The sequence below is a fragment of the Bactrocera oleae genome, chromosome 2 (assembly GCF_042242935.1).
Source record: "Bactrocera oleae isolate idBacOlea1 chromosome 2, idBacOlea1, whole genome shotgun sequence".
In the NCBI taxonomy this organism is placed as follows: domain Eukaryota; kingdom Metazoa; phylum Arthropoda; class Insecta; order Diptera; family Tephritidae; genus Bactrocera; species Bactrocera oleae.
This window is the reverse complement of record NC_091536.1, coordinates 78,931,963-78,947,553: the sequence shown is the minus strand read 5'-3', so window position 1 is coordinate 78,947,553 and position 15,591 is coordinate 78,931,963. Positions and strand designations below refer to the sequence as shown.

The 15,591-nt window shown below is 32.4% G+C and overlaps 2 protein-coding genes across 17 annotated transcripts in view; one reads left to right on the top strand and one right to left on the bottom strand.

The window, feature by feature from the left end:
* The window catches only part of LOC106614530 (collagen alpha chain CG42342), a 175,302-nt gene extending 161,401 nt beyond the window's left edge, over window positions 1–13,901 (top strand). For 5 of the 16 annotated variants that reach the window (XM_070105766.1, XM_036369733.2, XM_036369723.2 and 2 more), the window contains 10 exons: window positions 2,353–2,712; window positions 2,779–2,850; window positions 2,943–3,038; window positions 3,116–3,160; window positions 3,555–3,617; window positions 11,185–11,211; window positions 11,270–11,323; window positions 11,827–12,024; window positions 12,306–12,856; window positions 13,123–13,901. In XM_070105766.1, coding sequence (XP_069961867.1) covers window positions 2,353–2,712; window positions 2,779–2,850; window positions 2,943–3,038; window positions 3,116–3,160; window positions 3,555–3,617; window positions 11,185–11,211; window positions 11,270–11,323; window positions 11,827–12,024; window positions 12,306–12,467 — 1,077 coding nt within the window. In that variant the 3' untranslated portion in view covers window positions 12,468–12,856; window positions 13,123–13,901. Of the gene's footprint in view, window positions 1–2,352; window positions 2,713–2,778; window positions 2,851–2,942; window positions 3,039–3,115; window positions 3,161–3,554; window positions 3,618–3,894; window positions 4,000–11,184; window positions 11,212–11,269; window positions 11,324–11,826; window positions 12,025–12,305; window positions 12,857–13,122 lie in introns of those variants that run through there. The other 11 variants (XM_036369737.2, XM_036369731.2, XM_036369714.2 and 8 more) reach the window with 8 other exon arrangements.
* A 566-nt stretch (window positions 13,902–14,467) lies between these two features.
* Window positions 14,468–15,126, bottom strand: LOC106614564 (putative peptidyl-tRNA hydrolase PTRHD1). The gene is made up of 3 exons (XM_014230356.3): window positions 14,930–15,126; window positions 14,731–14,816; window positions 14,468–14,670 (listed from the first exon to the last, which is right to left on the bottom strand). Exons 1-3 carry the CDS (start codon window positions 15,027–15,029, stop codon window positions 14,497–14,499), a joined length of 360 nt encoding a protein of 119 aa, XP_014085831.2. The 5' UTR covers window positions 15,030–15,126; the 3' UTR covers window positions 14,468–14,496.
* Window positions 15,127–15,591: the final 465 nt, after the last annotated feature.

The window sequence follows — 15,591 nt, the reverse complement described above, 5'->3', positions numbered from 1 at the left end:
AAAACTTTACTTGGTATTCTCCTAATACATTCTATTATAAAATGCTAAATTTAAAAATATAATATCTTGTTTTGAATTCAATAGAGCTGCGCTCAAATGTAGCGAGCAGAAAAGTGGCTAATCGAAGATGCTTATTATATTTATACCCTGGATAAAGTATACTAAGTTTGCCAAGTTTTTAACACACAGAAATAAAAGTCGGAGACCATATAAATTATAGACATATATAAATATTCAGCATGACGAGCTGAGTCAATTTAGCCATGTCCGTCTGTCCATCTGTCTGTATATACACGAACTAGTCACTCGGTTTTTGAGATATCGACATGAAATTTTGCCCACGTTCTTTTCTCCAGAAGAAGCTACTCGTTTGCCGATATCGGACCACTATAGCATATAGCTGACATACAAACTGAACGATCGGATTCAAGTTCGCTTAAGGAATATTTCCTTTTTTCTTTACAAACACTATGAAAAGCTCTTATTACTTATTATTTTAGTTATTCTTTACTATTGACGCAATACCGTTACTTTTGCATTTTCCTCTCTCTACGCTTTAATAATTAAGTGTATGTATATGTGTACGTGTTGGAGAGTTTTTTTGTATGAATTTTTATTAATATTCACGTGGCTGAATACATTTATGTATGGATGGCGGTATTAGAGATAACGGTATGTGGTTTTATGTTAAAAGATTTTGCTTTTGTTCTTATTTGGTGTTGGTAGTAGGTAATATTGCTCATTTGTTTGTATGTGTTTGTGGTATGTGTCTCCTTAGTAGAGCGTTAAATTTTCTGTTTTTGCGGCAATACTCGTAATACAACAATATATGTGCATTTGAATGTAGTTGTGTATTATATTTTGTTCTTTCGCCTGGAATTGCACTAAACATTTTCACAAGTACTTCGCCACAAGTTGACACAAAAAGGCAAACAGGCACATCAGTGCCGCACAGTGCCCCAACAACCACACTTACACACACACACGCATAGGCACACACATATATAGCGCATATTTGTTGGATAACGGTTTTTTGCACTTGCAACCTTAACAAAGTCACACTGTTGCTGTCCGTGCCACATCAGCTGCTGATGGCTCGAGCACACTTGGGCTACAAAAAGCCAACAAAGTAACAGTAAGTGCAACTAATTTGCCACTACGCGCATACGTATATGTATATGTATGTGTTCGCTTATGCATATATCTTGCCTGTGTCTATTTGGTATCTCTTTAAAAAAAAAAGAATAATTTATTTCATGTCACGTGCGGTTGTCTGCCCCAAAAAGTGTGAACTTATCTTATGAATAAATGCGCTGCACATATCTATTCCTTTTCATATAAGTAAGTAAATACATGTATTTATATATGTAAATACCTACATAGGAGGAAGATTTTAATAACTTAAAATCCATTCCATGCCGATTTTCAAGCGATTGTGCACCAGAGTGTGGCAGCTCAAGAAAGAGAATTGCAATTAAAATGCGAGGAATGAGATGGGGACGACATGGCGTATACATTATGTAGTGCATAACATTGCAATACAGGGTGCCAAGGACAACTTTTGTGGTTTCGTGCGCTTTCTTCTGCCTTCAACAGTTACTTTGCGTGCAACAATTTACCCTAAGGTACACATTTTTATGTCGATTTTTACGTGGTTGCCACATACCTAGAAATATTCTTTCAAGTACGAAAATTGAACAAAAGCCATTAGAAGACACCCCAAAAAAATTGGAGACGAAACCCAAGTGCACTTGCGTAAAACTTCGCACACATTGTGGTAGCAGTGCGATCGTCACTCACACATACTTACACCCATCAAGAGCTTAAATGCTTGAAGCTGGCTGCCACACATGCAGAAGAATCTGTGTGCACTCTAAGCTCGACTCTTTTAAGTTTCATATTTTGTTGTTATAATTTTATTTGTAGTATGTTGCTGTTGTTTTTATTGTAGTGTAGCGTTAATATGCTTTTTACTAAATTGAAGCAAGAAAAAGTTATTAAAACAAATATCACAAATCTAAAATGGAAGGTAGACATACATAAGAGTAAAAAGTAAAAGAGCACTAAGCCCCACCGGCTTACCACAGTCTAATATTAGCGCACACACACTTCCACACACGTACTTATATATACTAAGGTGCACATGAACGCGCACGCGCGCTTACGCTGCACTTTAACACGCTTAACCGCTCTTTCAAAAGCCAACCAACTGAGTTGCCACTTCACAAAATTATTATTTTTACTCTCCCACCTGGCCGCTGCTGCACCGCTACTTCCTACGAATTGGAATGGAATCCACATCCATCTGAACTAACAACAACGAATCAAACTGAACGCCACGTTTCATAATAGATTTTCGGACCCGGCGGCGCTAAAGATGAGGACTATGATGATCCACCAGTACAACTGTTGCGTGGGCCACCCGGTCCACCGGGCATGCCTGGCAAGGACGGACGCGATGGACGTGATGGCTCTAAGGGCGATGCGGGCGAACCCGGCGAACCTGGTTCGCTGGGACCACGTGGTCTAGATGGTCTGCCTGGTGAGCCCGGCATTGAGGGGCCGCCTGGTCTGCCCGGCTATCAGGGACCACCCGGTGAGAAAGGTGATCGTGGCGATATTGGGCCGCCTGGTCTGATGGGTCCACCAGGACTGCCCGGGCCACCCGGCTATCCGGGTGTGAAGGGTGATAAGGGTGACCGTGGTGATTCAGTGAGTATAATATAATGCTGCTTTCAGTTGCCACTCGATATCATATTGATCACACATTTCAACTAGAAGTATAGAAAAATGCGCCGGCGACAAGATGAGGGAATGTCAGATCAGCCACATATGCCAACCATTGAATATGTAAGTTTAATAAAATCTGTTTACGAAATGATTTCGAAAAACAATTACTAAAATTAATTTTCTTTTTGTTCTCACCTTTATTTGTGAATTAGCTTTATGGTCCACCTGGACCCCCCGGTCCAATGGGTCCACCCGGTCAGCCAGGTAAGCATGGAGAACGTGGCATGGATGGACGCAAGGGTGATTCGGTGAGTTGATCAAGTTTTTGAGAAAATATTGAAAATTAATTTCTAATAACTTTCTGTACTCATTGCGCATTTTGCAGGGTGATAAGGGACAAAAGGGAGACCAAGGACCAATGGGTTTACCGGTAAGCAGAAAATTTTAAGAAAAGTAGTAAAATTGTGTAAACTTTTCGGCTGTGTGAAGACAAGTTTAATGAAATTGTATGGAAAATAATGGCGTGGAGGTGCAGATCTAAATCCATTAAGCATAAATTGTTCATTATCATTCTTGTCATTATCTCATCAAATTCAAATAATTTCCTTCCTTTTAGTTTATGCTTTGAAAGCTCAAATTTTTAAGGCCAACCAATGGCTTAAATTTTTAACTAGTGCCGAATTCTAATGTATACTCAATGAAATATGCAAAGAAAAAGTTATTTATATGAAATGAGAGTAAAGAATTCGTATCTGAACTCCACTAAAATTATTTGTATAAATTCTGATTTCATTTATAAAAACCAATATATGAATTTCCTACAGGGTCCAATGGGTATGCGTGGCGATTCTGGTCCAGTGGGTCCCTCTGGCAAAGCTGGTTTACCGGTAAGTGATTTCAGCAATTATTTTATTTTTATTTTCATTATATTTATTTCGGCAAAAACTGCGCACAAAATTTAAATAACACAAAACAAATTTATGTTTCCCAACTTAATCGGCTCTAATGTATACTAAACTTGTTGTATTTCCAAATTTATAATTTCATGTTAGATTGCTACTTAATAATTTCACTAATGTTCGAACGCCGCAAATTTTAACTGTGTCTAACAAAATGGTAAACATAATGTGTGTGCTTCTTCTTTTCTCTTTTTACTTCTAACAGGTGTGGGGCTACTAATTCTAAACAGGCAAACACACACAAACTTAACAATAAATGAGTAGTAAAAACAAAAATCAAAACAAAACAAAAAACGCTAACTGAAACGAAGTTAATGAAACGCCAAAATAGCATATAAATTGAAAGCAATGCCAACAAATTATTAATGCACCATACACACACACATACTCATATGACAACAACATTGAACACAAATGCGCACAGCAAATACCATAACAAATACACAACGCACAACATGCAACTTGCAACAAACAACATAAAATATTGCTACACTAATACATAGATACCTACATGCATACAAACAATTTCAAATACACACACACAAACAATATAAATAAACCTATATGTGCGTGCAAAGAGTGCCACATGCCACACTAAAGACCTTAAGTACTTCGAGAACCAAAACTATGGATATGCAAATATAATTTGTGACCCAAACGCAGTGAAAAATCAGAAATGCTAGCAAAATCGAAAGTAATAAGAATAGATATCCCAAAATACATACAAACATATTTACACTCCGAAATCAAAAGTCAGGTTTGTGCTTACTGTTATTTGACCTTACAAATTCACACAAAAGCATCGAGAACAAAAGAATTGCTAATAGCTTACAGTTGAACTTCCCAAACTCCAACTCAGCAAACTACAAGCTTTCAACTTGCAACTAGATACACATACACGGCACATATATACATATGTATGCTCTTGTAGAAAAACAAATACAAACTTAAGTACTTAAGCCTATGCATATAAATATGTATTAAGAGCATTTCTGAGAAGTGTAAATATGTCTCAATCACATCAGCAGAACGTATTCCTAAAGAATTTAATTTCACATTTTTATGCAGCACAAGTTTCAATTTTGCTATGTTTCCTTCGTATTCTGCCATAAACCATAAACATGCTGCACCAAAATTAGTGGTAAAAACTTTAATGAAACATTTTAGTTGGTGAATAATATTCTTCTTCATATCGCTAGGTAACGGTTTTTTAATATTTAAGCATTTGAAGAACGTTAGACTTCGTTAAATGATTTCGGTGCTTCTCACAGACTTTTAGGCTAATTACAAAAGTGTAAATCTACGTATCGGTTCTCTCACCTATCTCACATTCACTGTTCTACATATCGCGCTGATCTGCCATCATTTTACTATAGAGATCTACAGAATGGCATCGGCATAGTGTAAATGGTTTAAAGCGAGGTCTCAGTCCAAAAAATATAACTCAATAAAGTAGAGTTATACTTCTAAAACGAATAATTTAAGAATGGAGAATCGAACAACTAACTAGCCAACTGATATAAATGGTGATAGACTGGTATAAGCAAATACAAAGAGAACAACAAGTGGTTATACCATATTAATGTGGTTTCTTGTATGCAGTTTAACTGGTAACGTGTAACTTTTTTGTGCGAAGTTGTGAATCGAAAACCACCATTATTTCAAAATCAAAATTAATACGAAAAAAATTAAAAATTTTGTCGAAACATTTTATAACATTATGAATAATACTTGTATAATTTGTTCGACACAATTTTCTGCGCATTTCAAAATAGCGTAAAACCCGTAATTGCTATTGAAAAGAAGTTATTTGGTAGATATATAACAACATAAATTATAATTTTCCTGAAAAGCTTTTACACAGCAAAATTTGTTTAAAAAGATGATTTCGTGCCCTGTTTAATCACAACTTCAGTTCATAAATATCATTCAAGATCTCGTGAATGAAAAATCACTGAAACGATAGGTAGCTAGTAATGTATATTTGTGGATACTAATAAGGTCCGTTGCAAGTTTAAAGCTTCTAAGAAGGACAAAATATAGAAAACAAATTCAAAAGAATTTTATTTATCGTGCGTATAAGGCGCATTTCTTTCCATTTTACTAAGTTTAGCATTTTTTAAACTAGAAGAAAAACAATGTCGTTGACTATATACTTACATACATATGTATATATATGTATATATAAACTACACTAAATTTACGACGAATTTTCAACAAACAACGCAATAGTTCAAAATATATTTTCTAAACCTCTGAATAAAAAATAAACCATATCATTTATGCATTTAACTAACCGAATTATATCAATATACCCATTTACAAGCCTACAAACAATAACCAATACATACTTAAAACAAAAAATTTCTTAGAACTTTCAAACAAAAATAAGCTAAGTTCTAATGCTAACTGCCTACCATCATGGGCACACAAACAGTTGGTATGTACATGCATACATAAATATGAAAAGCAGCTTATAACTTAAAACGTGATTTTGCCACACATTACACTGTTAAACAAAATAGTATTTATGGCTTTACTTGAAATTCCTCCTAATTTATTGTATACCTTGAATACAAGTGCAGCTGCGCACATATACATCTATATATAAATATTTATATAAATGTAAATACATACATAGGTAAGATATTGATTGACATATGCCAGAGTTATTAGGGCGTGCAGCCAAATATTGGCATATGTGACATAAATATATATAAGTGTTTTGTGTACCGTCCATGGGCTTTGTCTACATACACACATACAAACATACATTCACACACACACATGCATAGAAATCTAATTACAAAGAATCTGCATATAGTACATACATATTTACTTACATACATACAAGTATGTATCATATATGCATATGATGCGAACATGCCGAGGCGTATAAGCAACCAAGCAATTAAGCTTTAGAAAAAGCAACCACACATACAAACACACAACTCACCACACACACATACATATGAATATAATAGTTAAGCAAATACTAATTTTATTAAACTTATACAAAAATATTGTAAAACCAACAGACGATAGAGGATGTATGTATGTAAAGAGCCAAGCATAAGATAACAAGCTGTTAAATAGTTTATTTCAATTGAAAAAGGAACAAATTATTGTATACTATTAAAGCAATTGAATATGGACATGCGATATTTACACATACATACGGGCACATGTCATATTATACAATATTGCTTAAAGCTGCATTTGTGACATAAACAAAAGCAAATGCAAATGATACTTTTACTAATGGCGAGCGAATATTGAATATGGAAAATATTTACTTTGAGACAGGAGCAACTGAAGTCCGAGCATTAGTGCAGCAAAATTGTTGATTGTACAATAATATACACACACAGATACACATATACGTGTGCGTATGGAGCAGAGGTGTTTTTAAAAGAACGTTAAACGCATGCAAATGACTTAGCGTTTGATCATACTTTTAGAATTGACAAATGACAGCATCTTCCATTTTATTACAAACATAATGGGAAGACGGCTTTTGCAGTGAAGTGCACGTATAAGTATATATTTTTATAGCGTAGTGTGGTTGAAGTTGTAGACAGAGTGTATAATTTAAAATAACGGATTAGTTAGGCTGATTAATGCAAGTTTGAGAGGAGATTTATTGATTAATGATAATTTAATTATTTTTTCTTTGGAACCCTGTCTTTTCATAATTCAGTGATTGAAACACAAAACCGTGTCCAATTAATTTTGATAGACCTTGCTGAGATCACAGTCTCAAAAGTTATTAAAATTTTAAACTTGCATTTCAGCAAGAGTTTCGAACTTTTCAATTAAAAAATTTTGAACTAAATATTAGATTTTCAAATGAAAAATCTGTAATAAAAAATTGATAAAATAAAAATCGTTTGAATGTGTAAATTTGCAGGCCTTTGCTCTAGATTATTAGCAACTCCACTTTTAAAATAGTACAACACACAAGCGCGAAAAATTTTAAATTTAAAAACTATTTTTATTTTTTAATTAAAAACATGGGACTAATTTATTTTCTATAAATCCGGTTTTTAAATTAGCAATTTGTTAATTATTACTTCAAATTAAGATTTTCGGCATAGCAAAATAAAAAAAAATTTATGTAAATGTTAGTTAAATTTTTTTTGTAATGCATTATTTGCAACCCTAATTTCAGCATACCCCGAATGTTACGATATTTAAGCATTTCTATTTAAAAACTACTAAATATTTAGAATTTTTAATTTTTAAAACAAGAATTTTGTTAGTTGAGATTTAAGAATAGATAAAGCAGTATCTTCGACATCTTATGGGTTTCAGCGACATCTCAATAATATGTATATGGTAAATATTTAAATACATTTAAAAATCAAATTTGAAAATTAAGCTTATAAAAAATATGCTTGAAGATAAATATGCACACATACATATATAAAAATATATGTGTGATAAAAGAATAAATAATACAAAAGCAAAAACAACATTGAAACGAAAAGTGATTTAGCTAAGCAAATGAGTGTTTGAGAGTTTTAGCGCAAGAAAAACATAGAAACTAAAACAAACAAAATAATATTAATAATGAAAAGCTTGTATTTATGAAGAGTAACGGCAACTAAGGCAATTACTTGTGTATTATAAAGAAAAATATAAAATTTCCTTGTATGTTTCAATGTCAATTGAGTTCAATTAGTAATGTTGCCAAACAACAAAAATAAATGAAATGTGGCAAAGTTTTAAGCGTAAAAACAAGTATCTCCGTCGATGTCAATTCCTCTAGCTCGTTCTCCAAATCTCCTATAAAATATACATTTTTTTCGACTTAAAACATGTAATATACATACATACAAATATTTATATACATATATATATGTTACATATATAATATTGTAAATAACTAAACTAGTTTGCAAAGGAATGCACGATCCTTTTTGCCTATGTAAAAACGTCCAAAAATTTCACTCAACAAAGAACGCTCTCTCTTTTCCTTAATCACAACAAACATACTACTTTCGAACACGCTCAATCCATTTTACTTCAAAATGTATCAACTTCTCACATCTACTTACGCTAATATACCTATATATGTATATACATATATGTATACTTAAATGCTAAATGAACTTGTGTTCTTTGTTAGTTCTAGGCTAGAATAATGAAGTAAAAACCAACAAAAAATACCTTTAAAGATAATAATTATACTAAATTACAAAAAACAAAAAAACAAAAAACAAAAAATAAATAAATATAAACAGAAAAATATATAACAGTAAATTTAATAACAACATGCAAGCAAAACCTATAAATATTGTATATTGTTAACAAGTATCTTTATTTTCTGCAATTATACATAATTAATTATACATATATTTAAAATGGTAAACTAATGTTTGTGTGTAGCAGTGTAATTTGTATTTCTAAATGTCGATTTATGCATAAATATCTACAATTAACAGAGATAACAATATCAAAAGCATATAATTAAAACGCCATGCCATGCTTGTGCAACGCATAAATGTTTACAAATCAATTGAAAAGCCAAAAACGAGTTAAAAATCGCCATTGCAGTATGTTTGTATTGCATTTTGCAGACTTCTTTTTTTCAATTATTTTGCGCAAACAAAGCATTCGATATACAAATACATAAACACATTTCAGCAAATAATAACTAAAAACATCTACTAACAAAGCAGAAGTACATATATATGCATACATATATATAATATATATATAAATGAATGCAAATTATGCTAAACACGAAATGTGAAAGTGTTTTATGATATTTAATGTGAACATTTTCCAATATTTTTTTTGTGCATTTGCAAATATAATAAAACAAAGAATGGAAATACTGAGTTTTTTACAAATAATCAACTAACTCTTTTTATTGCTACTGCATGGAGTGGGTAAAAGTATTAACCGGTAACACACACACATATAAATTAGTCAATTAAACTGGAGAAAAAAACGACTGGTTTTGGATTTAATTTGAAAAAAAAAAATTAAACTGTTAAAATATAACGTTGATTTTGTGGTTTATATTATATAATCTGCAAAAAAAAAAATAATTAAGCAGTTTAAATTTTTTAATTTGAAACAAAAACTGAATTTTTTTATTAGTTTAAAATAAATCGTTTGTTTTGATACCCTGTACATAGTATATTATGATAAGTGTGACGAGCTAAGTCGACTTAGCTATATCCGTTCGTATATACACCACTAGTTCCTTTATTTTTGAATTTTGCACACGTAATTTTCTCCCCAAGTAGCTGATCAGTTATCGGAACCGTCAATACCGCACCACTATAGCATATATAATAGATGATCGATCAAAAGTGTTTGTATGGAAAACTTTTATATTTGACTAGGTGTCCGCACGAAATTTAATATACATTTTTATCCAAGATAGCACTACAATCTCCGAATATATTGTTCAGATCGGACCACTATAGCATATAGCTACAATACAAATTGATCGATCAAAATCAAGATAAAGATTTTTTATATCATTTTATGCAATAAGGAATGGACCTGCAAAAGGTATAATAGCTTCGATACAGCCGAAGTTATCGTTTTTTCTGGTTTTATAGGGCAAACATACCTAAAAGTCTTGAGCACAGTTTTTAAGTATCTTTTATTAAGGTGACTTATTGTTTATACCCTGAATAGTGTATATTAAGTTTGCCACGAAGTTTGTATCACCCGAAAGGAATCGTTAGAGATCCTATAAAGTATATATGTAAATGATCAGTGCGACGCGCTTAGTCGATTAAACCATGTCCGTCTGTCTGTATATATACGAACTTTCAGTTTTGAGATATCGATGTGAAATTTTGGATCCGTCCTTTTCGCACGAAGAAGCTCATTTGTCGGAATGGCTGATATCGAACCATTATATTTTTTCTTTTGACGTTATATCATTACTAAATTAAGTATGGGTTATTATCCAAGGTAACGGTGCAATATCCGAAAAAATTGTTCAGATCGAGTCACTTTAGCATTTAGCTGCCATGCAAACTTAACGATCAAAGTTCTTGTAAGGAATCTTTTGTATTTGTGAAGGGTATTCTAGCTTCGGTGCAACCGAGGTAAACTTTTTTTTCTTGTTTTATTATTCATAACACTCATAAGTGTCTTCAGGAATAAAACATTTTAGTTTAATTATTGATCGCAAATTTTATTTGGATTTCGTAATGGAATAACGGCATTTCGATTAAAACAGCAACACTTAACTAAATTATAAAACACTTAAATTCGTGAATTAAGAGAAATTTTATATTATATAATATTTGACACCAGTATCGGTACAATGTATTGATTGTAAATCCAAAACCACGCGACAGCATTATTTTTATAAAATAATAATAATAAAATAACCATAAATATATTTGTAAATAAACAATTAGTATCGTTTTATATATATTTCCACAAAATATATAATAATTTCTGTTATATCTCTTCTGTTAAAAAATAATATTTGCTTTCTTGTCTTCAAACCTAACAGGGTCCACCAGGTTTAGATGGCATGAAGGTAAATTCAAATAAAAGCTTTATTACATGTATTAATAATGACAACCTTCCGCTTTCAGGGCGCTCAGGGCGAAACTGGACACAAAGGTGAACGCGGCGATCCTGGTTTACCGGTGAGTAAAAGAAATGATCATAACGGTTAAACTACAAGAATATTAGTACTTCTAAATGGTGTATGTTTGTATTATTTGTTTTCTTTGTTAATTTTATTTATCACTTAAAACTGCATGCTAAAGGGCACAAGACAGCTTCGTGCAAATATTTACACATATTTACTTCAAATCATTTTTATTTGCCACTTACATCTATACTTAATGTTTTAGCACACACTACATATTTCCCAATCTATTTATTTTTTCTTACTTCTGTTGCATTTGCACTTTGTACAACAACAACAAAAACGTACCCGTGTATTGGAAAATACAATAACATAACCGTACACATACCTACATATAATCAACTGTAAAACGTTAAACCGTTGTTTGACTTGCTATTGACTCCCTTTCCCCCGTACGTGTATGAACGTGTCTCAATGTGTAACTGTATTGGTATTTCTAACTCTGTGTGTATGCCAAATCACAACTGTTTTTGGGATAACTGGCGCTAATAAAAACAGGGCACCGATGGCATACCCGGCCAGGAGGGACCACGTGGCGAGAAGGGTTCGCGTGGCGATGCCGGACCGCCGGGCAAACGTGGACGCAAAGGTGATCGCGGCGACAAGGGCGAGCAGGGTGTACCGGGACTGGACGCGCCCTGCCCGCTGGGCTCTGATGGCCTGCCACTGCCGGGTTGTGGTTGGCGACCACCCAAGGTTAGCATGAAGTGGACAATAATATTTAAAATATAATATATGTATATTTATTACAATTCAAAATAACATAGAAAATATAGGTTTTCTTGTGTTGGTGTTGGTTTTCAAAATTTTCACGGATTTCTTAGCATTAACAAAGCGCAAACGTTGCATGTTTAGTAATATAGCAGACCAACCGTAACACATAGCTAACTTAACAGTAATTAGCTATTATATTTGCACTTTTACTAGTAAAGCCTCACACACACTCACATATGCACACTAATCTAACTCATCTCTAGGAGCCGGTTATCTCCACACCCGTGCACAAAGACTACCTGCCCGATGTGACGGCGCCTGAGAGCAACACCAGCGACTACGAGGCGGAGGAGGAGGAAGATGAGCAGAATGAGGCTGAAGAGGAATACGATGAATATGCAGAGAATCTGCACAATAATGACTAAAACCAGAACTTGAAGCAATGATTCAAGAGATGATTAAAAATCACGAAGAAACAAGCACTTTGTAATAACCAAAACTAAAACTGGCACCCAGTACAGCTTTGCTGCTAAATTAATATAAATGACATTGTTTTGCTTAGTGTGCTTATTAAAAATGCTAATATACTAAATTATATAGTTTTAACTTAATTTAGTTCTTTCTACATACTAGTTGCCCAACGCTTTTGTATGAATTTTTGAATAATTATAATTTATCCACACATTTGTTTTATATTTGTAAATCTAACTCTAAGTGCTAATATAGTATTTTATTTGGTTATGGCTTAAGTGTTGTGAACCACGGTTTCAAAATCAATTATTTTTGGTTGCGGATTCTCCTTACTTTGAAAAACGTAAATACAATTTAAAAAAAAAACTGTAGATAATTAATTTTTAAATTATTTTATTTGGCTTGTATTATTTTTTAATACTTTCAATTCACTATTTTTATTTTTCACGATTTAATTTCGTTGTCAGAATTTTTTCTTTCGATCTCTTAAACATTAGCTCTTAATTTAATTAAATTTTCCGTTATTATAATTTTTTTTTTTTTGTATTTGAACAAAAATAATTTCAATTGTCGAAAACTAATTGCTCTTTTATACAATACATTTTCTAGGAAAATTGGCAGCAGTGGTTAAAAGAAGAACTGAATGCGATTCAGAGACCTGCACGAAATTAGAATGCACAAAACCGTTATTTGCAGCTGATCATAATATCGAAAAACGATATTGAAACTATTCTGTAAATGTCAACAAAAGTGCAGCTTTAAGCGATGTCGAGCCGAATCTCTAAAATTACTACCGAGCAACTACACTCATACACATACATATATAAATGTTAGTTTCTTATTTATACCGATGACAGTTGAAAACATTTTATATATAATTTAAGAGAACAATATTAATATAAGTAATGTGCATTATATTTAGAGTAGAAAGAAACAGTGCCGTAACGAATTAACACAATTAGAATAATATTACATAATTATTGTATGAACCAAATCACTCCGAAAACGGGTGCTATTTATTCATGTATATTGTTTATAAATATATACACAAATTTATATTACACAATTACCACCAATAACAAACGTTAAAAAAGAATGTACGAATACAGCGAATATTTAAGAAATGACGAAAAATTTCATAAAAACAATTATTATCATTTCGATTATGATGACATTTAATGCTAAAGCAGCTATTTATATACAGTTACAATAGATTCATTTATATACGTAAATATACTGCATTAATTCGCATATGTATAAGGAAACAAACTTGTATTTACTTGTATTGTTCATTCGTAGTTTTTAATTGTTTTGACAACACTTTTTTAATGTAATTAATATTTTTAATATTCGAAATATTTACTGTTTAAATATATATAACAAACCCCAAATGATCGCATAACTTTCATTTCTTGAAATAGGTTGATAGGTTGTTAGGTCATTGTACCGATGGAAAATAAGTCATAATTATTTAAAAAGCAAATTTTCTTGATTAACTTTATTAACTTTATTTTATTGTAAACCAGTACATACATCATTTCGCGACGTCTTTTAGAAATGTTGATAAATTAAAAGTACCTTGGATGCAGATGACTCTAACCTAAACTTAAGACTTTAATTTGGTAATCTAGACCATTCCTACGACTCCCGCGTCTACGTAGCGGAACGAACCCGGCCAAGGAGTGTTAACTCGATCGTATTCCAAAATAATTTGAGAATTTTAATTATTAAGAAATAGAATCCGTAAATAATAATAGGTCTGTACCTTAACTCTCTTAGCTTTTTACGTTCTCAGCTTGTGCCCTCTTCTGCTAGTTTTTGGGTTAAAAAACGCTTTTCCAGAAGAAACTTGGCTAGCTAGCGATAGTTAGCTAGTGTTATAGAAAGAATCTCATATCATATGTTTGCTATTTTGTTAGATACAGCGAATATAAATATTAATTACAACAACCAGTTCGTCACTCCACCGTTACGTTTTCATATTTATTCTTTGAGCAATTTTAGATTTTTAACAAACTTATGCACATTGTCTTTAACATAGGGTTTTATTGCTATGCACGTTGGAATATTTTCTGGCTGTTCTATCCATAGCTTATGTTTAATTTCATTTGTCTTTAGTTTCTCAGACATCTTCATTAACGCTGCTTCATCTTTAGCCTATGTAAACAATACAACAATAAACGAATACAATATAATAGGAATATGTGAAGCACTCACCTCCAACACCACTTTATGCATACTATCTAAGTCCTTTAAATAAGAAATGGTGTCCTCATCATCAGCATACAAATGCGTTATGGCAGCTGTAATACAAAAATCAATTTACTATTATCCGAAAAGAACTGAAAACTAGATTCAGCAACTTGTAAGCTGGCTATAATTGGAAAGCATTGGAAATTTAGGATAACTCCTTTACCTGTCGCATGGCAGCATTGCGCTATCACTGCGCCCAATGGCCACCCCAAGCTGGAACGCAGATCACTACGCACAATAATATACTGCACTATATTCGACATTATTAAAAAATAAAATGTATACAAAAATAAATATATTTAAATATTTTCAATAAATATAAATGCAAATATCACTGGTACTAAAAAACATTTACAAAATATTTACCGGCTGTCAAAAGCAGCTGATTTGGGCTTTAATATCGTAAACGGTATTAAGAATAAGAGTTGCCACATGAAACACAGAGCAATGTCCGTTGTCAAGAAAATGCAATACTAGATATTAGGAGTGTTCGCTTCTTATTAACAAAATCCTTAGTTTCGTTAAAATTATATGTTTTAACGAATTACTTAATATAAAATGGTTCAACTTACCGAAGTATCTAAAATTTCTACAAGAATCTTTAGTTTAGAAAGTTGAATATTTATATATACATAAATATGTTCGTGTATGTCCTGAATGCACAAAACCCTAGCTACCCATTTGCATTCCCGATATAACCAGCTCATCTATCATTACTCTCCTATGATCCGAAAACCGTTAAATGACTTCGTTTGCAATTAACTTTCGCTTTCCCCAAACCAGGGTATAGATACTCCACCATAAAAACAACGTATTTAAAGAATG